Raw genomic sequence first — 25130 nt, 5'->3', positions numbered from 1 at the left:
GTGGGACCCCATAGATGGCAGCCCACCAGGCTCCCCCTTCCTTGGATTCTCCAGGCAAGAACACAGGAATGGGTTGCCATTTCCTTCTCCAATGCATGAAAGTGAAAAGTGAAAGTGAAGTCGCTCAGTCGTGTCCGGCCCTCAGCGACCCCATGGACTGCAGCCCACCAGGCTCCTCCGCCCATGGGATTTTCCAGGCAAGAGCACTAACTTCAAGTATAGGAACAAATAGTCATTGGAGGTCCCTGTGTTCAAAAGATCATACAGTGCATAGTTTGTCATAGAAGAAAATCTCTAAGAACAGCATCATAATACTCTTGTATAACATTTTGACTTAATTCCACTGCATACAGTGATTTCTTTGAACCTCACAACCGACATTTGAAATAAACAAGTCAGTTATTTTTACCTCTTTTAATAACCTCTTTTTCAGAAAACTAAGATGGGAAATAGATGGGGAATCAGTGGACACAGTGTCAGACTTTATTTTTTTGGGCTCCAAAATCACTGCAGATGGTGATTGCAGCCATGAAATTAAAAGACGCTTACTCCTTGGAAGGAAAGTTACGACCAACCTAGATAGCATATTAAAAAGCAAAGATATTACCTTGCCAACAAAGGTCCGTCTAGTGAAGGCTCTGGTTTTTCCAGTAGTCATGTATGGATGTGAGAGTTGGACGGTGAAAAAAGCTGAGCGCCGAAGAATTGATGCTTTTGAATTGTGGTGTTGGAGTAGACTCTTGAGAGTCCCTTGGACTGCAAGGCTATCCAACCAGTCCATCCTAAAGGAGGTCCGTCGTGGGTGTTCATTGGAAGGACTGGTCCTGAGGCTGGCACTCCAATACTTTGGCCACCTCATGCGAAGAGTTGACTCGTTGGAAAAGACCCTAATGCTGGGAGGGATCAGGGGCAGGAGGAGAAGGGGACAACAGAGGATGAGATGGCTGGATGGCATCACTGACTCGATGGACATGAGTCTGAGTGAACTCCGGGAGTTGGTGATGGACAGGGAGGCCTGGCGTGCTGGGATTCATGGGGTCGCACAGAGTTGGACACGACTGAAACTGAACTGACTGACTGTTATAGATATGGAAACAGATGATTAGGAAAGATGATGCAGTGGATTGAGAGAGATGAATTTTGCCATATCTAGAAATGCACTTATTCTAGATGTTTAGTTCTAGGTCTAGTTTAGTGTTGGTGATAGAGCCATTAATAGTAGTTGGTAATAATGAGTTTTTGATAATGGCTTTGATTGTATTCATTATAATTTATAACTGTAAAAATATTTCCAGTTTCCTAGATGAATCTGTTACTACTCAGCGCTTTTTAAGTTTCAGCTATTTTTTTTTTTTTTTAATTTTTTACTTATATGGCTGTAATGAGTCTTAGTTGCAGCATGTGTGGCTAGTTCCTCAACCAGGGCTGGAACCTAGGCCTGCCACAGTGAGCGTGCAGAGCCTTTGCCACTGGACCACCAGGGAAGGCCCGTTCAGTTGCTCTAAAAATATTTTTTTGATACCTGTCAAGTGTGAACTGTTGTGTTGTAGGCCTTCGAGTCCCAATGTGAGTAAGATACAGGTCTTTGTATTTTCTTTCTTGATTCTCTAAGTATTTAGAGAGGAGTTCTAAGTCCTTGGTGGCTTGGATGGTAAAGAATCTACCTGCAGTGCAGGAGACCTGGGTTCAATCCCTGCGTTGGTAAGATCCCCTAGAGAAGAAAATGACAACCCACTCTAGTATTCTTGCTTGGAGAATTCCATGGACAGAGGAGCCCAGCAGGCTATAGTCCATGAGGTCACAAAGAGTCGGACACAACTGAGTGACCTTCACTCACTCTCGGTTACCAGCTAATACATACATCTGAAGCCAAATTTGTGTAATTTGTTTTTGGAAGAAAGTTCTATTTATATTGTTTTCCTGCCTGAAACACTTTATTTCTCATAGCTTTTATTGTAAAGATTAGAACATTTAAAACTTTCAGTGATATCCTCTATGTCTGACCCCTTCTTAACTGTCTGGATTCATCTGAATATCTTCCTCTCTATCCCTTCCCAACTTCTTGACTTTTTCAGTGTCTTTTTTTTTTAAAAGCCAAGTCTTTCACCGTACTGTCTCAGTAGTCAGTGGCCTAAATAATTTTTACTCACTCCTCAGATACTGACTCAATTGATCTTTTCTCTGGATCATATCCCCCTATTATATTTTTTAACAGATTATTTTTCCTGCTTTGCATTGTACTTTTCATAGGAGTGATTTTTACACTTTTCTTTTTTGGGTGATTATTTAATAGCATTTTCCCTTTTTACATTAAGTTCAGTAAGGACTGTCTCTTTTTCTATGGAGGTCATTAATCTTCAAAACCTTGAAACTATGGAAAATATAAGTAAATACTTATTGACATGCAGTTGCTAATTTCTTCAGCCATTTTAGTGGTTTTTGATTTTTTGATCAAGATTTTAGTTTGTATGCTTTTTTCTGATGACCAAATTTGTATTCTTTGTGCTTACATAATATATGTAAAATGTGCTCTTGGCCAGAGCAAAAACCAATGACTTTAATTACTGAAATTAAACTAAAATTTTAGTGATTTTTTTCTTATCAGAATTCTCAAAATAATATTTGAAAGTTTTTAATTACGTATATAAGATATATTGCATGAACACACTTCTTTTTTTTTGTAAGTAAACATTTTTGCTTAAGTACGTGACCTGTCTATATTGAATTAACTTGTGTGAGAGATGATGAGATTATTGAAGAAACAACATTTTGCTCTCTTGTATTTTGTTGGTTTGCTACCACCTATAGTTCATTGTAAGATTTTGAACTTTATATGTTACAATAAGACATTCATTAAATTTTAATTTTAGTGATGGACAACTTTTATTTCTCATTTTCTCTGTCCATATGTCATCTAATATTTAAGTTCCAAATATTTCAAAAATTTGGAAAATGATAAAATGTTCTCATATCTCAGTAGAATATAATTTGTATTTTGCAGGTATGTGAAATGGTCAAATGGTGGTAATTAAATAAATATAGCAGTTAATATTGTAGGAATATTGATAAAGTGATACACTGGCTAGTGAATGTAAATCTTGATTCAAACAACAGAATGTCAAGTATGCATTAAAAAGACCAATGTGGAAGAGTATGTAGTTATGTAGAAAAATCTTGATCGCTGAGATACGTTGCTTAGTCATAAAAAGCAGGCTTATATATATATATATGTATATATAACACATATATATATATGTATATCTTCATTAAAATTATAAATATGTCTATGAATCATAAAGAGACAGAGGCATGTAGATCTGTTTGCTGAATTCATAAAAAGTGGTTATTGTGGGGAGTGGAGTGGGAAGGAGGAGGAAAGAGGGACTTTAACCTTTCATTTTACCTACCATTTAGGTAAAGAAGTTTTTTCTCATCCATGAGTGTTGATATATTGTGTAAGTTAAAGAGTCATTGTGTGCAGAATGAAATACAAATTTCTAAGCTTTTTAAACTGCTTTCATTTCTCAGTTGAATTAGTGAGTTTTGTACTCATTTTATTTTGGAAAAAGTGATCTAATCTTATTTTACTGTACAGGATATGAGTAATAACAAAAATACATTTTTGGAACCAATTTTGTAGGTTCAGACCTTGCATTTGGGGACTCTGTATAAATCTTTAGATCCAGCTGTTGCTGAGGATATTCTTGCAATTGCGTGAGGTGTGTTGATTTTAAAAGAATGGATGATTGTCCTGAAGTGTACGTATGGCAAAAATTTTATAGTATTGCTGTGAATGTGAATGGATTGTTTAATTCCTTTGCATGAGTATTTAAAGCCACTTCCATGTTTTTTATTTAAAATTTTGGAGGAAGAATTTTCTTTACAGAAATGTCAGATTGGTCCAAAAATTTTATCAGCTCTGTATTGTAATTTGTCAGCAAATGATACAGACAGAATCTTTTAAAGTGTTTGTTAATTAGGGCATATTCATTTTCAGTCTTTGCTACTGCACAATCAAGACCTACTTGTTTCTTTTTCCTTAAATTTGTCCTGGAGTTTGTCCAAGTTGAGTTCTAATGAATTGTTTATCCCACTAGTTACATTAGGATTTATTTTTCCCTAGAGAGTAATGTTTGAATTGATAGTTTTTAAACCTATTCTGTAAAATGAACATATGTTCTAACTTGGACTTCTGGATATGTGAAATAGGCATTTGTTAAATAAATTATTTTATTTTCACGAACTTAACTGTTAAAATGTAGGTTTAGTGATATTTCAAAAATATGAAGTAAATCCAGAAGTTGTTAGGTAATTTTAGTATAACTTTTTTTGAGCTGTTTTGTTTTAAGCAAAGTTTAAATAAATTTGTAGTGGTATAAATCACAAGGCAGATTATACTTTTATTGTTCATTTTCATTGACATTTTAATGAGCTCCCAAAATAGCTTAAAGTTATATAAAATCTATTGATCTCTTTAAAAAAATAATTGAAGCAAATACAGTATAATGGTATGGTTTGCTGAATTGTGTTTGTTGAAATGGATCCATGGATATTTCCTATTTTCTATATTAACCTGTTAGAAATATCTCAAAGTTGAAAAAAATAAAAGAGAAAAAACCCTCTTCATTGATACTGTTAAACTAACAGGTACATCCTATATTCTACCATCTGCCAAATCATTTATAAATGGTTTTAGTTCAGATGATACTGGAGTATTTAGCAGAAATATAATAAAATGTAATTTTATTTGTAGTCAGTTACAGCTGGAAAATAAATCACAAAACATTCCCTACGTGTATGCTATAATTTACTTGTTTGTTATTGAATTTTGGCTTCTGTACAAAGTATAAATTCTTTCCTTTGATGTTGAATTAAGTTGAACCTGAAGGAGAGCGTTACCTTCTACCCTTGGGCAGTATTAAAATATAGAATAAATTAATCTTTTTGAATTTGCATATGTTTAAGTTTTTATTCAAATCTGTGTTATCCTTTTGGGAATCATTTTATGTGACATATGATGGCTTGCAAGTTAGACTACCATATACAGTAGCTGAATTTTTTATGAAATGGTAAAGGCCCACTTGTAAAAAGAATCCTGACTGTAATTTTGCCTTATAAATAATTATTGCTAGAGTTATAAGAACATGGCTCTGGCTACACCATAGGACTTCCTGAATACCACAGAATATCTGGCTAAAGATAGATATTATTAAGCTAATTATACATATTTATATTGTAGGTTTCCAAATGTGTGTTCTGTTTACTTAGTATCATTACTGGTAAACTGTTGTGTTTTTGTTTTTTTGTTCAAGAATTTTGAACAGAAATTTGAGAACATAGTAGAGAGAGAACCACCACTCAACTGTTATACCCGCAATAATAGAAAAGAAAATGACTTAAATAATGGGCACAGTGTTAGAAAACCTAAAGAAACCAGTAAGAATAAATATAAATGTATGAATTAGATACTATTTTTTCTCCTCCCTCATTTGATTGCTATTAATATTAATACTTAATGTTATTAATATTAATAATTATTAATATTATCAAATTAGTATTATTAATATTATCTCTATTATGTTGCTTGCGTGGTTTAAGGAATGTTTTATTTGGTACATTTTAAAATTTATTAAATTTTTTGAAAACTTTTTGGCCCCACCACATGGCATGTGGAATATAGTTCCCTGACCAGGGACTGAACCTTCTCCCCTTGCAATGGAAGTGTGGAGCCTTAACCACTGGACTGCCAAACCCTTCAGAACGTATCTGTCTCTGTCTGTTTATTACAGTCCTTTGATTTTTTGGCAAAATGTGACCAGGTTTGTCGAGTGAACGCCAAATCCAAGTAGAGCCACATATTACTATTATGTATTTGAGAGTTGTATGGACAGGGCTATGTAGATGTCTTAATGTTCAGCTGTTTATTTAAATTATGTGACATGCTAATGGAGACAAATACTTCAGGGAGTTTTTTAATTTAAATTGAGATAAAATTCACATAATATAAATTTACTATTTTAATTATTTTAAACTGTTTGATTCACTGATTTTTAGTATATTCACATTGTTGTGCAGTCAGCATCACCATCTAACTCCAGGGCATTTTCACAACTCCAACAAAGAAATCCTGACTCTCTGATTCTGGATAGAGACTGCCACATACGACATGTGGCATTTTCTGTCAGTGGCACTAGTGGTAAAGAATCTGTCTGCCAATATAGGAGATGCCAGAGATGCAGGTTCCATCCTGGGTAGGTAAGCTCCCTTGGAGAAGGAAATGGCAACTGATTCCAGTATTCTTGCCCGAAAAATTCCATTGACAGGAGCCTGGCAAGCTATAGTCCATGGGGTTGTAAAGAGTTGGACATGACTGAATGACTGAGCTTTTCTTTTACTTACCATGTTTTCAAGGTTTCTCCATGTTGGGCATGTATCAGTACTTCATTACTTTTTATGGCCAAATACTACTACTGTATAGGGATATTTTGTTTATTTATCAATTGTAGCTTTGCATCTTTTCCACTTCTTGTGCTGTGCCTAGTCATTCAGTCATGTCCAACTCTTTGCGACCCCATGGACTATAGCCAGCCAGGCTCCTCTGTCCGTGGGGACTCTCCAGGCAAGAATACTGTAATGAATTGCCATGCCTTTCTCAGGGGATCTTCCCAATCCAGGGATTAAACTTAGGTCTCCTGTGTTGCAGGCAGACTCTTTACTGTCTGAGGCACCAGAGAAGCCTACTTCTTGGGTAATGATAATGCTGCTCTGAACATGCATGTATGAACTCTAAGGTAAACAGGTTTTCAATTCTGTTGGCTACATACCTGACAATACAGTTGCTGTTTTTACGTTTTTGATAAACTGTCAAGTGTTATACACAGTGGTTGTACTATTGTATACATCCACTTCAAAGTCTGAGAGTTCTAATTCCTCCCCATCCTTGCCTACACTTGTTATTTTGTTGTTGTTGTTGTTTTCCTTCTCCTTTTATGTCCAACCTAGTGGGTATGAAGTGGTATCTCTTTGTGTTTTGTTTTTTTTGTCTTCTCGATGTGTGGCATGTAGGATCTCAGTTCCCTGACTGAGTATTAAACCCGTACTCCCTGCAATAAAACTGCTAAACCACTGGACCTCCAGGAAGTCCCTCTGTGTGGTATTGATTTTCATATCCCTAATCAGATCAGATCAGATCAGTCACTCAGTCGTGTCTGACTCTTTGCGACCCCATGAATCGCAGCACGCGAGGCCTCCCTGTCCATCACCAACTCCCGGAGTTCACTCAGACTCACGTCCATCGAGTCAGTGATGCCATCCAGCCATCTCATCCTCTGTCGTCCCCTTGTCCTCCTGCCCCCAATCCCTCCCAGCATCAGAGTCTTTTCCAATGAGTCAGCTCTTTGCGTGAGGTGGCCAAAGTACTGGACTTTCAGCTTTAGCATCATTCCTTCCAAAGAAATCCCAGGGCTGATCTTCAGAATGGATTGGTTAGATCTCCTTGCAGTCCAGGGGACTCTCAAGAGTTCTCCAACACCACAGTTCAAAAGCATCAATTCTTCGGCGCTCAGCCTTCTTCACAGTCCAACTCTCACATCCATACATGACCACAGGAAAAACCATAGCCTTGACTAGACGAACCTTTGTTGGCAAAGTAATGTCTCTGCTTTTCAATATGCTATCTAGGTTGGTCATAACTTTCCTTCCAAGGAGTAAGCGTCTTTTAATTTCATGGCTGCAGTCACCATCTGTAGTGATTTTGGAGCCCAGAAAAATAAAGTCTGACATTGTTTCCACCGTTTCCCCATCTATTTCCCATGAAGTGGTGGGACCAGATGCCATGATCTTCGTTTTTTGAATGTTGAGCTTAAAGCCAACTTTTTCACTCTCCACTTTCACTTTCATCAAGAGGCTTTTTAGTTCCTCTTCACTTTCTGCCATAAGGGTGGTGTCATCTGCATATCTGAGGTTATTGATATTTCTCCCGGCAATCTTGATTCCAGCTTTTGCTCATCCAGCCCAGCATTTCTCATGATGTACTCTGCATATAAGTTAAATAAGCAGGGTGACAATATATAGCCTTGACATACTCCTTTTCCTATTTGGAACCAGTCTGTTGCTCCATGTCCAGTTCTAACTGTTGCTTCCTGACCTGCATACAGATTTCTCAAGAGGCAGATCAGGTGGTCTGGTATTCCCATCTCTTTCAGAATTTTCCACAGTTTATTGTGATCCACACAGTCAAAGGCTTTGGCATAGTCAATAAATCAGAAATAGATGGTTTTCTGGAACTCTCTTGCTTTTTCCATTATCCAGTGGATGTTGGCAATTTGATCTCTGGTTCCTCTGCCTTTTCTAAAACCAGCTTGTACATCAGGAAGTTCACGGTTCACATATTGCTGAAGCCAGGCTTGGAGAATTTTGAGCATTACTTTACTAGCGTGTGAGATGAGTGCTGTTGTGCGGTAGTTTGAGCATTCTTTGGCATTGCCTTTCTTTGGGATTGGAATGAAAACTGACCTTTTCCAGTCCTGTGGCCACTGCTGAGTTTTCCAAATTTGCTGGCATATTGAGTGCAGCACTTTCACAGCATCATCTTTCAGGATTTGGAATAGCTCAACTGGAATTCCATCACCTCCACTAGCTTTGTTTGTAGTGATGCTTTCTAAGGCCCATTTTACTTCACATTCCAGGATGTCTGGCTCTAGGTCAGTGATCACACCATCGTGATTATCTGGGTCGTGAAGATCTTTTTTGTACAGTTCTTCTGTGTATTCTTGCCACCTCTTCTTAATATCTTCTGCCTCTGTTAGGTCCATACCATTTCTGTCCTTTATCGAGCTCATCTTTGCATGAAATGTTCCTTTGGTATCTCTGATTTTCTTGAAGAGATCCCTAGTCTTTCCCATTCTGTTGTTTTCCTCTGTTTCTTTGCATTGATCGCCGAAGAAGGCTTTCTTATCTCTTCTTGCTATTCTTTGGAACTCTGCATTCAGATGTTTATATCTTTCCTTTTCTCCTTTGCTTTTCGCTTCTCTTCTTTTCACAGCTATTTGTAAGGCCTCCCCAGACAGCCATTTTGCTTTTCTGCATTTCTTTTCCATGGGGATGGTCTTGATCCCTGTCTCCTGTACAATGTCACGAACCTCATTCCATGGTTCATCAGGCACTCTATCTATCAGATCTAGGCCCTTAAATCTATTTCTTTCTTCGACTGTATAATCATAAGGGATTTGATTTAGGTCATACCTGAATGGTGTAGTGGTTTTCCCTACTTTCTTCAATTTAAGTCTGAATTTGGCAATAAGGAGTTCATGGTCTGAGCCACAGTCAGCTCCTGGTCTTGTTTTTGCTGACTGTATAGAGCTTCTCCATCTTTGGCTGCAAAGAATATAATCAATCTGATTTCGGTGTTTGCCATCTGGTGATGTCCATGTGTAGAGTCTTCTCTTGTGTTGCTGGAAGAGGGTGTTTGTTATGACCAGTGCATTTTCTTGGCAAAACTCTGTTAGTCTTTGCCCTGCTTCATTCCGTATTCCAAAGCCGAATTTGCCTGTTACTCCAGGTGTTTCTTGACTTCCTACTTTTGCATTCCAGTCCCCTATAATGAAAAGGACATCTTTTTTGGGTGTTAGTTCTAAAAGGTCTTGTAGGTCTTCATAGAACCATTCAACTTCAGCTTCTTCAGCATTACTGGTTGGTTTATAGACTTGGATTACTGTGATATTGAATGGTTTGCCTTGGAAATGAACAGAGATCATTCTGTCGTTTTTGAGTTTGCATCCATGTACTGCATTTCGGACTCTTTTGTTGACCGTGATGGCCACTCCATTTCTTCTGAGGGATTCCTGCCCGCAGGCTACTGTAAATAAGCTGCTGACACTGTCATTATGTAAATATTATTGCAGACTCATGGGAAAATTCTTTTCAGATAGATTCCTGAAAGATGAATTAGAGGCTGGGAGGCCTTGTTAGTCCTATAGGTTAAAAGAATCATTTGTTGTTGGTTAGATGCTGAGTCGTATCTGAGTCTTTTGTGACCCATGGACTGTAGCCCACCAGGCTCCTGTCCATGGTATTTTCCAGGCACAAATACTGAAATGGATTGCCATTTTCTTCTCCAGAGGATCTTCCCCTCAAGGGGTCAAACCCATGTCTTCTGCATTGCAGGCAGATTCTTTACTGCTGAGCCACCAGGGAAGCCTTAAAGTCATACATTATCTTTATTTGAATTTCCCTTTTTACTGGTTAGGCTCAAGAATCTTTTCATGGTTATGGATCATTTCTATTTTTACATTCTGTGCATTTTTTATGTATATCTTTGTACCATTTTTGAATTGAGGTATCTTTTTTTCTTTAATGAATTTATAATTTTTTCTCTTAAAATGATTCCTATTTATTCTTCAGGATTCAACTTAAATACAACAACTGCACTTTTCCCTCAACCATTTTAGTGTATCTCACAGGAACTTGTTTTCAGCATTGTTACAGCATTTGTTTTGTTAAATTCTAATTACTGGTTTATTGTCTCACAACTGGATTCTGAATTCTTTGTGTAAAGATAGTCCCTGTGTCTTCAATTACTAGCAGAGAACATTGTGTCTGTTAAGCTTACAAAGTTGCTCATGACTGAGCGACAAAGCACATAATTAATTTTAACTGTAGTTTCTGTGGTAGATTGGGCAGGGATGATTATGTTGTTTTCATTGTGTAGTCACTAAGTCGTGTCCAACTCTTTGTGACCCCATGGACTGTAGCCTGATAGGCTCCTCTGTCCTTAGGATTCTACCTGAATCATCTGCCTGAATCACTCTCCAGAAATCCACACAACTGTCACTTCCTTCCTTCTAGTCTGCTTAAGTTTTGCTTGGAATTAAACCTTTCCTTTTAATAAGATCTACACTGTGAGTGTGAAAGTCGCTCAGTCATGTCCGACTCTTTGCGACTGCATGGACTATGCAGTCCGTGGAATTCTCCAGGCCAGAATGCTGGAGTGGGTAGCCTTTCCCTTCTCCGGGGATCTTCCCAACCCAGGGATCAAACCCAGGTCTCCCGCATTGCAGGCGGATTCTTTACCAGCTGAGCCACAACTACCCACTGTATATGAAATTGCTCCCTCTTCAGTAGTTCCTGTTCCATGCTCTTCTTTTCCTATTTCTGAGGGCATTTGTCTTCTAACTTCCTTAAATCAGTTGTTTATGTTTATTATTTGATTTTTAAAATGCTTCCTATCCCCATTAAAATGAGGACACTGGGATTTTATTTTATTGTTCTTTCTTTTGTTCATTGATGTTTTAAAATGGCTAGTACTAACTTGTGGAGAAGGTGATGGCACCCCACTCCAGTACTCTTGCCTGGAGAATCCCATGGATGGAGGAGCCTGGAAGGCTGCAGTCCATGGGGTCAGGAAGAGTCGGACATGACTGAGCGACTTCACTTTCACTTTTCACTTTCATGCATTGGAGAAGGAAATGGCAACCCACTCCAGCGTTATTGCCTGGAGAATCCAAGGGACGGGGGAGCCTGGTGGGCTGCCGTCTGTGGGGTCGCACAGAGTCGGACATGACTGAAGTGACTTAGCAGCAGCAGCAGTACTAACTTGCCTCAGTCATGTCCTCGTCTTTGTGACTGCATGGACTGTAGTTTGACAGGCTCCTCTGTCAGTGTGATTCTCCAGGGAAGAATAATGGAGTGGGTTGCCTTGCTCTTCTTCAGGGGATCTTCCCAACCGAGGGATCAAACCTGCGTCTCTTACGGCTCCTGCATTGTAGGTGGGTTCTTTACCACTAGTGCCACCTGGGATACTTCCTAAGTAGGTAGTGCCTGACTACTATACATGGGCATTTAATAAATATATGTTGATTTTATAGATTTTTCTAGAGAACAGCTTTACTATGAAGCGTGAATACCAGCTAGGGTTAACATGAGACCTAAACAGTCAAAGTCATAGTAGCATTGTAGCTCTTTTGTTTTTTCACAACCCTAGAACTGCAAAGTAAAAATCCAGTCTTGACTTTGAAGGATATTAGGTTTATTATTAATAGCAAGATGGTTCTTAGCTGCAATACCAATGGCTAGAAAAGGAGCCCATTGACTTTAAAGATGACTGAAATTAGAAGCATTTCAGGAAGCATTCTTCTTTGGTGATCTTGTGATTAAGAATCTGTGCTTTCAATGCAAGGGACATGGGTTTGATACCTGGTCGGGAAACTAAGATCCCATATGCTGCACAGCGCAGCGGAAAAACAAATAGAATAGTGTCTGCAGAGAGTTGGAAAAAAAAAAAAGCCTGCCTGGAAAATGTAAAAGTAACCAATTAACATGAGACTGTCAGTGTCTCATCAGTATAGAGTATTGCTTGAAACCCCTTTATAGTCGTACGGTTAAGTAGCCCCCATACACTGGTTGTTTTTACTAGTCTGTAGTGGACAGGTTCGGGAATTTTGTAGAAGGGGAGTTCTGGAAAAGTCCTGGTCCCTCCATGTTACTTTATTAAAATGCATGCCCATACCACTTTTTTTCTCTATTCGTTGTTTTCTCCAGGCGTATCAATTATGTATATTTTAGGTTATGCTTTTCAGACAATCATATCAATGTCCTTTTCTATCATTTTATACTTTTGCGAAAGTTGTCTGTGACTTTCTCAATTTCATTTGCTCTGTTCTTCAGTGTATTTTATGTTTTTAATATCTAAATATCTGAGGATTTTACAGATACTTTTATTAGTTTATAGTTTAATTCCAGTATAATCTGCACGTATGTTCTGTATGATTTCGTTCCTTTTAATTTTATTGAATTTGGTTTAGTAAATATAAATTGGTACGGCCGCTGTGGAAAACAGTGTGGAGATTTCTCAAAAAGCTAAAAACAGAACTATCATATGATCCAGTAGTTCAACTCCTGGGTAAATGTTTAAAAAAAATAGAAACACTAATTTGAAAAGATAATGTACTCTAGTGTTCGTAAGCAGCATTATTTGCAGTTGCCAAGATATAGAAACAAGTGTCCATCTACAGAGGAATGGATAAAGAAGATGTGGTGTGTGTATATACACACAGTGGAATACTACTCAGCTGTAGAAAAGAATGAAATTTTGCCATTTGCAACAATGTGGATAGACTTGAAAAATACTGGGTTAACTGAAATAAGTCAAATACTGTATGATATCATTTATATGTGGAATCTAAAAAAAATACAACAGACTAATGAATGTAATAAGAAAAAAAAGAAAAAAGAAGCAGACACACAGATACAGAGAACCAAGTAGTGGGTACCAAGGGGAGAAGGGGAGACACAAACAGTGGGATGTAAAATAGGTTCAAGGATGTATTGTGCAACATGAGGAATGTAGCCAATATTTTGTAATAACTGTGAATGGAAAGTAACCTTTCCAAATTGTGCAGAAAGTAAATTTAAGAAAAGAGAATAAGGATTTCCTACTAGTAATTAGTAGTAAATTAATTAGTATTAGTATTATTTTTATTTTTGATGATTGACTTGATTAAAGTATAATGCTCGAGCAGTATATATGTGTATGAATATGTGTGTGGACATTATTCTAGCTTGTATTTTTTATTATTGTTACAGGTTCTGAAATAAAGTTAGTAGAATTGCATTTCTCGTTGATGGAACTCTAATTAAAATAATGTCCCTGGATACCTTTTTGTCTTGCAATTTTATTTCATATTTTTTTTAAAATAAATATCACTTAATATATTGTTTGTTATGCTTTCTGTTTTCTTATGCAGGACCAAAAGATCTCAGATTGCTATAACTGAAGGCATTTTTGAGCTTCCAAATCTCACAGTTCAAGCTACAAGAGCTCAGACACTTCTGCTTCAAGCAATATATCAAAGTTGGTCTCATAGTGGAAATGTCAGCTCTTTAGCAGTTAATGAAGCTTTGATGAATGAAGTTTTCCAGACTGTAGGTAAGAACACCGTCTTCTTGACAAGTCTATGGAAAACTCTTATTAGAAGTGACTAATATTTTATCATTCAAATTCATTTGTATAGCATGATCAACTTAAATTGAAGTGTATTTCTGTGAAAGCAGGCATTTATAGTTCCTGTGGAAAATCCAAGATATGAATTAAGTCATTCATTTTTGTTCTCTGCTATCAACTTGTAGATATATTTTATACTTGCAAGGGATTATTTTTTACCAAGTCTTTGTTCAAATTCTTGGACAACTTTTGAGGGGATCAGTGTGTATATTTGAAATGATTAAAGTCAATTATAAATATAATATATTTGATTATGCTGGTAGAGTGGAATAAAATTCCTTTTTTTATTTTATTTTAAATTTATTTTTTTTTTAACTGAAAGATAATTGCTTCACAGAATTGTGTTGGTTTCTGCCAAACATCAACATGAATCATAGGTATACATATGTCCTCTCCCTCTTGAACCTCCCTCCCACCTTCCTCCCCATCCCACCCCACTGGGTTGTTACATTACAATATGTAAAATAGATAGCCTGTGGCCATTTGCTGTATGATTCAGGGAACTCAAACTGAGTGCTGGAAAAAAATTCTTAATTGCAGTATTTTAGCATTTGTAAGCAAGTTATTTATTTTATTTATGTGAAAAACTTGAGTCTTACACCCTGAATGAACTACTGAAAATTAAAAATTTACTTTGATGCCAGTATTATCTTCATCTTATCACTCACTTTATACATAAATAGGAAAACTTAGAGAAGCCTTGCTTCTTTTACATTGTATCAGCTCAAATAAAGTTACTTTTGTTGGTAACATAAAAGGATGTATTTTTATTAAGTGTAGTTATGCTTAAGATGTTATTTTATACATTATTTATTTAGTAAAATAAATTTGGTTTTGTTGTTATACAATGCTTTTTAAGGTTTTAAGGTCAGACTTTACTATGGGGAGTGTTTTATAAATTCTTAAAAGACACAGTTTAATTAGAGCCTTTTAACATTTGATATAGCCATTGCCTAATGCAAAGTTTTATGGTTGTTTTTTGTCAGATTTTTAGGATTCTATAAAGAGATTATAGGACTGATGTTTCATTTGTTTAGAAATTCTTAGCTTATGAAAGGGCTTTGAATTCTCTAAATCCTCTGAGACAGTGTACAGATCTTCTTATATGTATATACACCTATACACATATCCATATTTATATTCTTTTTGATTTGATGCTTTTATTAAATGTAGTGACTCTGTTTCTTAGTCTTTTGAATTATATCTATTTTTATCATATTAACATAGTTATAATTGTTTTATCTTTGGTTGGTTTTTGCTATACTTCTATTTTCATTATTTTACTTAAAACCTATCTATATTTTTATGCTTTAGGTATATGTCTTAGAAATAGCATAGAACTAGATATTTTAGATCAAATTTTATAATCTGCCTTTTTGCTAGTAAATTCAATTCATTTATACTTGTGATTGTATTTTTTGTCTTTGTTTCTATCATCTTACTGTTTCATTTCCTTTTATACTGTTTTAGTTACCTACTTTTTAAAAAAATGCTATTTTTCTCATTTAATTTTCCTTTGTATAATTGTTTGAAATTTGTATCCTCTTACTGAATTATTAACTTACAAAATAACTGATACTGCTTTGAAAAACAATTTGTTCTTAAGAAAGTTAAATGTAGAGTTAATATGTGTGCATACTAAGTTGCTTCAGTTGTGTCCAACTCTGTGCACCCCTATGGACTGTAATCCACCAGCTCCTTTGTCCATGGAGATTCTCCAGGCAAGAATACTGAAGTTGGTTGCCATGCCCCCCTCCAGGTGATCTCTGGACTCAGGGATCAAACCCGGTCTCTTAGGTCTCCTGCATTGGCAGATGGGTTCTTTACCTCTAGCGCCATCTGGGATATAACCCAGCAGTTTTACTCATATATATATATATATATATATATATGTAGCCGAGAATTGAAAACACATATCTACATAACATCTTATACATGAATTCATAGCATTGTTATCTTTTCCTTTTTTGCATGCAGAAGTGTTTATTGATTTATTTTTATTAAAAATTAAAAAAATTATTTTTCTTCATGCTGCACAGTATGTGGACTCTTAGTTCCTCAACCAGGGATTGAACCCATGTCCCTTGAAGTGAAAGCATAGAGTGTTAACCAGTGGACCACTCAGGAATTACCAAAAGTATTTATTTTTTAATAACAATTTTATATATTTAAGGTGTGCAACATGATGTTTTTATATATTTAGTGAAAGGATTACCAGTCAAGCTAATTAACATACCTTCTCACATAGGTACCATTTTTTTTCCTATGATGAGAGCACCTGAAATTTACTCTTAACAAATTTCCAGTATATGATACAGTATTATTACCTAAAATCATCATGCTGTACTTTAGATTTCTAGAATTTACTCATTGTATAAAACTGCATCTTTGTATTCTTTGATCAATATCTCTTATTTCCCCCACTTCCCTACTTCTGGTAAACAGTATTCTGCCCTCCGCTTCTATGAATTTGACCTTTTAAAATTCCACATGTAATGGAGATCACATAGCATGTATTCTTAACAGCCAAAAGGTGGAAACAGTACAAATGTCTCTTACTGATGAATGGATAAGCAAAATGTGTTATATCTTTACAATGAAATATTATTCAGACATAAAAAGGAATGAGGTACTGATGCTTCATTATCTTATGTGGATGAACCTTGAAAATATTAATGCTAATTAGAAGAAGCCAGATGCAAAAAGTCTCATATTTTGATTCTAGTTTTATGAAATGCTTAGAATAGGCGGATCCATAGAGAGAAGTAGTAGATTAATGGTTGCCAGAGCCTAGGGAAAGGAGGGATGGGGAATGACTTCATGAGTTTCTTTTGGATTGATGAAAATGTTCTTGAAGTAGATAGTGGTGAAGTTTTCACTCTTGTGAATATGGTAAATTCCTCTTAATTGTGCACTTTAAAAGGATGAATTTTATGTTACATGAATTTTATCTTGTTAAAAAAATGTTTTAAATGGATGACTGTTTTAACTGGATTGAATTATGTGTTGTGGTCTGAATGTTTGTGTCCCACCAAAATTCATATGTTGAAATTCTAATGCCATTGTCATGGCATTAGGAAATGTGGAGCCTTTGGGGGTTGATTAGATCATGAGAGTGTAGTCATGAGATCAGTGTGCATATTAAAAGAGGCCAGAGAGTAGCTCCCTTAACCCTGCTATCATCTGAGGACAGATGAAGAAGTAGGTAGCCTGGAGCAGGAGGTGGTTCTCACCAGACCGTGACCATGCTGGCAGACTGATTCTGGACTTTCTGTATCCAGAACTGAGAGAAATAAATTTCTGATAGCAGCCCTAAGGGACTAAAACATTTTGTCATTACCATTCATATGACCATTATTTTATTAGAGTTACTGTACAAAAGCTTTTCTTTCAGATTTTCACCTGAATCGTCTACAGTGAAGCCGTTCTTTAGCAGAAGCATTTATCACTGTTTGAAATTAACTAATTCTTTTTTTTTGTTGTTGTTGTTTATCAGATTTCTATTTTCTGTGACATTCCTTCCAGAGTTTTTTGTTTGTTTTGTTTTTTGGTTGGGTATCTCATAGTATTTGTTGTTTGATGTTCAGTTGCTAAGTCATATCTCACTCTTGGGACCCGTGGACTGCTGCACGCCAGATTTCCCTGTCCTTCACTGTCTTCCGGAGTTTGCTCAAATTCATGTTCATAGAGTTGGTGATACTGTCTAAATGGCTCATCCTCGGCCATACTGTTTTCCGTTTGCCTTCAGTTTTTCCCAGGACCAGGGACTTTTCTGCATCAGTCCTTCCAGTGAATATTCAGAGTTGATTTCCTTTAGGATTGACTGGTTTGGTCTCCTTTACTATCAAGCGGCTTCTCCAGCACCACAGTTCGAAAGCATCAATTCTTTGGCGCTCAGCTTTCTTTATGGTACAACTCTCACATCCGTACATGACTACATGAGAAAAACATGTTTGGACCTTTGTTGGCAAAGTGGTGTCTCTTTAATATGCTCTCTGGGTTTGTCATAGCTTTTTAACAAGGAGCAAGCATCTTTTAATTTCATGACTGCAGTCACCTTCTGCAGTGATTTTGGAATCCAAGAAAATAAAGTCTGTCACTGTTTCCACTTTTTCCCTATCTATTTGTCATGAAGTGATGGGACCGTATGCCATGATCTTATTTTTCAATGTTGAGTTTTAAGCCAGCTTTTTCACCCTATCACAAGGCTCTTCAGTCATCTCATCTTATTAATCTACCTTTATTTAAAATTTTTGTTTTTGTTGCTTAGATAGCTTAAAAATTCATACTAATTTTTGATCATACTTAGTGTATAATATTCAATCTGACAAATTAATTCAATATTTCCTTTTCTGAATTTATTGAATGGACTGTGCTATGTAAAAGCATCTTATTTAAAATTTCTTACTCTGAAAACATTCTCTCCTGATAGGATTCTGCCATAGTCTTAAAAAAATTGAATAGATAAGTAATCACAGGTTAAGTGATTTGTAACCTGATAATCTGGGACTAATTTTTTTGGAGATTAAGGGAGTTGAGGAAAATGAAATGTGTCAGGAAGTTTTTATCTCTTTTCTAAGATTTCTTATTTTTATCAAATGAAGCAGATATAAAGTGTATCATTGAATTAATCAGCTAAAATATTTTTTAAAAGCCTGATTTCCAAGTGTCTAGTTTTATTTCTTTGTTTTTTGCTCCCATCTCGCCCCCCCAAATCTTACTCTGTTCATTTTATTCTTAGTACAGTGCTTATGCTGTTTGATCACTCAGTTGTGTCCGACTCTTTGCGGCCCCATGGACTGCAGGACACCAGACCTCCCTGTCCTTCACTATCTCCTGGAGTTTGCTCAAACTCATGTCCATTGAGTCGATGATGCCATCCAATCATCTCATCCTCTGTTACCCCCTTCTTCTCCTGCCCTCAGTCTTCCCCAGCATCAAGGTCTTTTCAAATGAGTCAGTTCTTCGCATCAGGTGGCCAAAGTATGGAGTTTCAGCTTCATCATCAGTCCTTCCCATGAATATTCAGGGTTGATTCCCTTTAGGATTAACTGGTTTGATCTCCTTGCTGTCCAAGGGAATCTCAGGAGTCTTCTCCAGCACCATAATTCGACAGCATCAATTCTTTGGTGCTCAGCCTCCTTTATGGTCCAACTCTTACATCCAGACACGACTCCTGGAAAAGCCGTAGCTTTGACTGTTTGACCTTTGTTGATAAAGTAATGTCTCTGCTTTTTAATATGCTGTCTATGATTGTCATAGTTTTTCTTCCAAGGAGCAAGTTTCTGTTAATTTCATGACCATTGTCACCATCTGCAGTGATTTTGGAGCCCAAGAAAATAAAGTCTGTCACTGTTTCCACTTTCCTCCCCATCTGTTTGCAAAGAAATGATGGGACTGGATGCCATGGTCTTAGTTTTTTGAATGTTGAGTTTTAAGTCAGCTTTTTTACTCTCCTCTTTCACCTTCATCAAGAGGTTCTTTAGTTCATCTTTGCTTTCTGCCATTAGAGTGGTACCATCTGCATATCTTGGGTTGTTGATATTTCTCTCGGCAATCTTGATTCCAGCTTGAGCTTTATCCAGCCCGACATTTCACAAGATGTACTCTGCAGAGAATTTAAATAATTAGGGTGACAGTATACAGCCTTGATGTACTCCTTTCCCAATTTTGAACCAGTCCTTTGTTCTATGACAGGTTGTAACTGTTGCTTCTTGACTTGCATACAGGTTTCTCAAGAGGGAGGTAAGGTAGTTTTGTATTCTCATCTCTTTAAGAATTTTCCACAGTTTGTTGAAATCCACACAGTCAAAGGTTTCAGCGTAGTCAATGAAGCAGAAGTAGCTCTTTTTCTGGAATTCTTTTGCTTTTTCTTTTATTAAATGGATGTTGGCAAATTGGTCTCTGGTTCTTCTTTTTCTAAATCCAGCTTCTACATCTGTAGGTTCTTGGTTCAGGTACTGCTGAATCCTACCTTGAAGGATTTTGAGCATTACCTTTTAGCAGTAGAGCAATAATTGTACTTCCTATGCAGCATTTTTATATAAAGAAAACTAAGCCCAGAATAATAATCCTTTATTCTTGGTTTAAAGGTACAGAGTTATTTTACTATTTTATTCACCTCATTATTTTCTTAAAAATACCTATTTAATCTTAATTAACGTTTTCTCTTTTAATAACTGAAGGTATTAAACATGTCTATATATGTAAAATCAAGTAACTTTAGGTTGATAGATTTCACTGGGTCATAGAATATGCAACAGCCTTGTGCACTTGTCTTTAAATGTTAGGTAATAATGGTGCTTCAGAAATGAAACATCAAATTTTGTTTCAAATATCAAAACTGCAAATCCCTTTAAGGAAGAAAAGGCATTTTCTTTATAGCCTCTGTATCATTTATTTATTATTTTAATAGACTCTATGTTCTCTTTATGCGAATATCTGTGTGAATATTGAATTATGCTACATGTTCTTAAAGCTACACTGGATTTTTCTTCTCAGCCTTTTAAAAAGAGAATAAAATTAACAATTATTAAAATAAGTAGGAAAAACTTTCTGTGCTAATGCTTGTTAGAGATATAATTTTGTGCATTGAGTTATATTAATCTGTTACATATAGATCCTGGTATAGTGACTGCCTTACTGTCTCTCTCAGATAAGAGTATTTTTAGTTTTCAACTATTAAAATTTACTGAATTATAGCATGATCATCTATTTACGTCTAAACAAAGGGCAGTTTGTTTCATTTTATTTCAATTAACTTTTTTATTTAGAAAATGGTGATAATATTTGTTGATCTACTCCTAGAGTATTTGTGAAATGCAGTATTGTTTGTGGAGTGCATTTGTTGTTTTGTCCTGGCTATAGGTGTCTGCTGGCATCATACACCCAGGAATATTGCTTATGAAAGTGGTTGTAAGGTGTGAGGTTCTTGGAGACCGAGGTAACGACTGTCAGAATTGGAGTCTCATTGATCCAGTGTTTTAGCTGAGGAGATAATAGGGAAAAGGTACATTCAAAAAGTAAGGAAGAAAGTAAATAGGATAACAAAGTAGTGAACTATATAAAAGAAGACCAGAATTCAAGATGTAGGTAAGGTCTTGTTTGAGCTTATTGAAGAGATTGTGCATTGTGCCCCCTGTTTTTTTTTTTTTTAATTTTATTTTATTTTTAAACTTTACATAATTGTATTAGTTTTGCCAAATATCAAAATGAATCCGCCACAGGTATACATGTGTTCCCCATCCTGAACCCTCCTCCCTCCTCCCTCTCCATACCGTCCCTCTGGGTCGTCCCAGTGCTCTAGCCCCAAGCATCCAGTATCATGCATTGAACCTGGACTGGCATCTCGTTTCATACATGATATTTTACATGTTTCAATGCCATTCTCCCAAATCTTCCCACACTCTCCCTCTCCCACAGAGTCCGTAAGACTGTTCTATACATCAGTGCCTTTTTAATATGGTTGTTGACAAGAGGCTATTCCAGGCTCTTGGTCAGCTGTGAAGAACCATGTATTCTCTCTTCTACTAGAGATTCCAAACGGGAGTGGAGCAACAGAATATTGAAGTGCAGTGGGATGCTAGAAGTATATGAAACTGTGTCCTTTAATCTGCTTTTCACATACTATACAGTTGTCTACTATGCATTTTTCCTTTACTGAGCTGCGTTTTGCAGGGACTGGATACCATAAGACTTACTTGAACAATCTGAATTGACTCACCTTTTTTAGGCTGATATTTCTCATACATTAATTTTTGTTTATCTTACTTGTAATATTGATGTCGGCAGGTTATGTATCCTCCGTTACATGGTGTGAAAAGTTTTGCTTAGAGCAATCCAGTGTATTTCTCATGTATCGTCCCAGAGATATTCATGAAGTAAGCTAGTTTTTGAAGCCAGGGTTTTGGACCTTTCTGTTACTATTTGTTTTTGTTACTTCTACCAAACTCTGGTAGATAAGACCAGAATAAAAGTAAGATAATCAAAGTTTTCTATTCCATAGAAATCATGTAATGAAAGAATATAAAATATTGGGAATTTAGTTAAAATAATAAAAAATTATAAATAATAAAGCAGAGATATTAAAGTTGGAAGTAAGTATGAGTAATTGAGATCTTGATTTACACATTTTTTTTGTTTGTTTCTGATGGTGCTCATATCATAGAAGTTGTAAGTTTTGTCCTTTTGCTCAGGGTTAAAATACAAAGTCACACATGGCTTTTGTTTGCTCAGGGAAACGAAGACTTGTTACTTCTTTTTCTTTATTCAGATAGTTCATTGTTTTGTTGACAGTCTAGCTCTGGTCTTTGTTGGGAAATTACTTACAGACTTTAAAATCTATGTGCAAGGTGATCAAATGGACATTTGAATCTGTTATTTAAGTGTTGTCTTAATGTTAAAATAAAAATCTACTTTCCAGAATGTAACTGTAAAAGTATTTTATGCAAGATTTCATGTGGGATACCTTAATGGTTGAATAATAAATTTTACCTCATAAAAATGAAATTCAATAATACAGTAGCTTTCTCAGCTCAGTAGCATCTGGTCTATTCTCATGAGAGCCAATATTTTCCAACTCATTAGGATCATGTCGTTCTGTATGTCGTCAACATTGACTTAGCCAAGCTACCTTTACTTACATAACCGCCAAACTATTAAATAGGTCTCTTGTGGAGTGAAGTCAAATATTCCTCTTACTTTACTTCTGCCTTAGAAGAGGGGAAGAAAATGTACATACTGTAACATTTAAACATCTGGTCTGAAACCACATCAGTGTAACTCTGAGGAAAGTTTCGGATTTGGTATTCTTCCCAGGTGTGCATATAAAAAGGGTTTTGGAGTTGTTGAACAGTTCTTTAACCGTTTAGGAAAAAGATTGAGGTACAGTGATACGCCTTTTCTGTCCCTCACTACTTCCCTCAACATGTATGTCCAGTGCGTTCTGAAACATGTGTTTTGAACTGTGATAAAATTTTCTTTCTAGATAGAAGTATTGATTCTTAATTTATCCTTGGCTATAAATAAAAATACTTGAGTTAAATTTGCATTAAAATTACCAGTAAGACTTTTTGATGTTTAAATCAGAATAATAATTTAATAAAATAAATAGCAAAGACACAAATGAAAAAGATACTCATGCTCATGGATTGGAGGAGTCAATATTGTTAAAATAGTCATGCAGCATAATGACTTGCCTTTCACTTATTGGGAAATGATTACCACAGTAAGTTTAATTACTATCCGTTGCCTTGTATATTTAGAATAAAAAAAGAAAATATTTTTCCCCTTGCAGTGAGAACTTACAGGATTTATTCCTTTAGCAACTTTCAAATATAATACACAGCAGTTAGCTATAGTCATCATGTTGTGCTTTACATTTCCAGTACTTATTTATTTTATATGTGTTTGTGTGTGTGCTAGTCACTTAGTCATGTCCAACTCTTTGTGATCCCATGGAATGTAGCCCATTAGGCTCCTGTCCATGGGATTCTCCAGGCAGGAATACTGGAGTGGATTGCCATTTCCTTCTCCAGGGGATCTTACTGACTCAGGGATTGAACCCAGGTCTCCTACATTGCACACAGATTCTTTATCATTTGAGCTATAGGGAAGTCCCTTATTTATTTTATAAGTGGAAGTATATATCTTTTGACTGCGCTGAGTCATTCAGTGGTTTCCAACTCTGTGCCCCCATGGACTGTAACCTGTCAGGCTCCTCTGTCCATGGGGATTCTCTAGGCAAGAACACTGGAGTGGATTGCCATGCCCTCCTCCAGAGAATCTTCCCAATCCAGGGACTGAGCCCAGGTCTCCTGCATTGCAGGTGGATTCTTTTCTGTCTGAGCCACCAAGGAAGCCCAGGAATACTGGAGTGGGTTGCCATGCCTTCCTGTAGGGAATCTTCCCAACCCAGGCCTCAAACCCAGGTCTCTCACATCGCAGTCAAATTCTTTACCAGCTGAACCACCAGGGAAGTCCAAGAATACTGGAGTGGGTAGCCTATCCCTTCTCCAGGGTAGCTTCCTGATCCAGGAATTGAACCAGGGTCTCATGCATTGCAGGCGGATTCTTTATCAGCTGAGCTACCTGGGGAGCCCACCTTTTGACTACTTTTATCCAGTTTCCTTACCCACCTTTTGACTGCCTTTATCCAATTTCTCTACCCTCTATACTCTGCCTGTTGTAATCACAAATCTGGTCTCTTTTTCTGTGAAGTCTCCTCTCCTACTCTCAACATATATGTGAGATGAAACAGTATTTGCCTTTCTTGACTTATTTCACTTAAGATGGCCCTTAAGGGCCATCTTTTCTTGTGTGTGTGTGTGTGTGTGAGAGAGAGAGAGAGAGAAATGCCAGAATTTCCTTTGTTTTTTTGATTGAATAATATTCCGTGGAATACTTTTGGAAAACTCAGCAGTGGCCACAGGTCTGGGAAAGGTCTGCTTTCATTCCAATCCCAAAGAAAGGCAATGCCAAAGAATGCTCAAACTACCACACAGTTGTAATCATCTCACATGCTACCAAAGTAATGCTCAAAAGTCTTCAAGTCAGGCTTCAACAGTATGTGAACTGTGAAATTCCAGAAGTTCAAGCTGGATTTAGAAAAAGAGGAACCAGAGATCAAATTGCCAACATCTGTTCAATCATCAAAAAAGCAAGAGAGTTCCAGAAAAACATCTACTTCTGCTTTATTGACTACACCAAAGCCTTTGACTGTGTGAATCACAGCAATCTATGGAAAATTCTGAAAGAGATGGAAATACCAGACCACCTGACCTGCCTCTTGAGAAATCTGTATGCAGTTCAAGAAGCAACAGTAAGAACTGAACATGGAACAACAGACTGGTTCCAAATAGGGACAAGGCTGTATACTGTCACCCTGCTTATTTAACCTCTATGCAGAGTACATCATGAGAAATGCTGGGCTGGATGAAGCAGAAGGTAGAATCAAGATTGCCAGGAGAAATATCAATAACCTCAGATATGCAGATGACACCTCCATTATGGCAGAAAGCAAAGAAGAAATAAAGAGCCTCTTGATGAAAGTGAAAGAGGAGAGTGAAAAAGTTGGCTTAAAGCTCAACATTCAGAAAACTAAGATCATGGCATCTGGTCCTATTACTTCATG

General features: G+C 36.6%; 1 protein-coding gene across 12 annotated transcripts in view; it reads left to right on the top strand.

The window, feature by feature from the left end:
• Positions 1 to 25130, top strand: part of VPS13B (vacuolar protein sorting 13 homolog B) — an 806600-nt gene that overhangs the window by 134172 nt on the left and 647298 nt on the right. For all 12 annotated transcript variants that reach the window (XR_003514498.1, XM_027561445.1, XM_027561448.1 and 9 more), the window contains one exon: positions 13743 to 13924. Coding sequence is in view for 11 of the 12 variants with exons in the window: in XM_027561445.1 (XP_027417246.1) it covers positions 13743 to 13924 (182 nt within the window). In the remaining variant the exon portion in view is untranslated. The remainder of the gene's footprint in view (positions 1 to 13742; positions 13925 to 25130) is intronic.

Source organism: Bos indicus x Bos taurus, chromosome 14 (assembly GCF_003369695.1).
Source record: "Bos indicus x Bos taurus breed Angus x Brahman F1 hybrid chromosome 14, Bos_hybrid_MaternalHap_v2.0, whole genome shotgun sequence".
Taxonomy (NCBI): Eukaryota; Metazoa; Chordata; class Mammalia; order Artiodactyla; family Bovidae; genus Bos; species Bos indicus x Bos taurus.
This window is presented reverse-complemented; position numbering and strand designations above follow the sequence as displayed.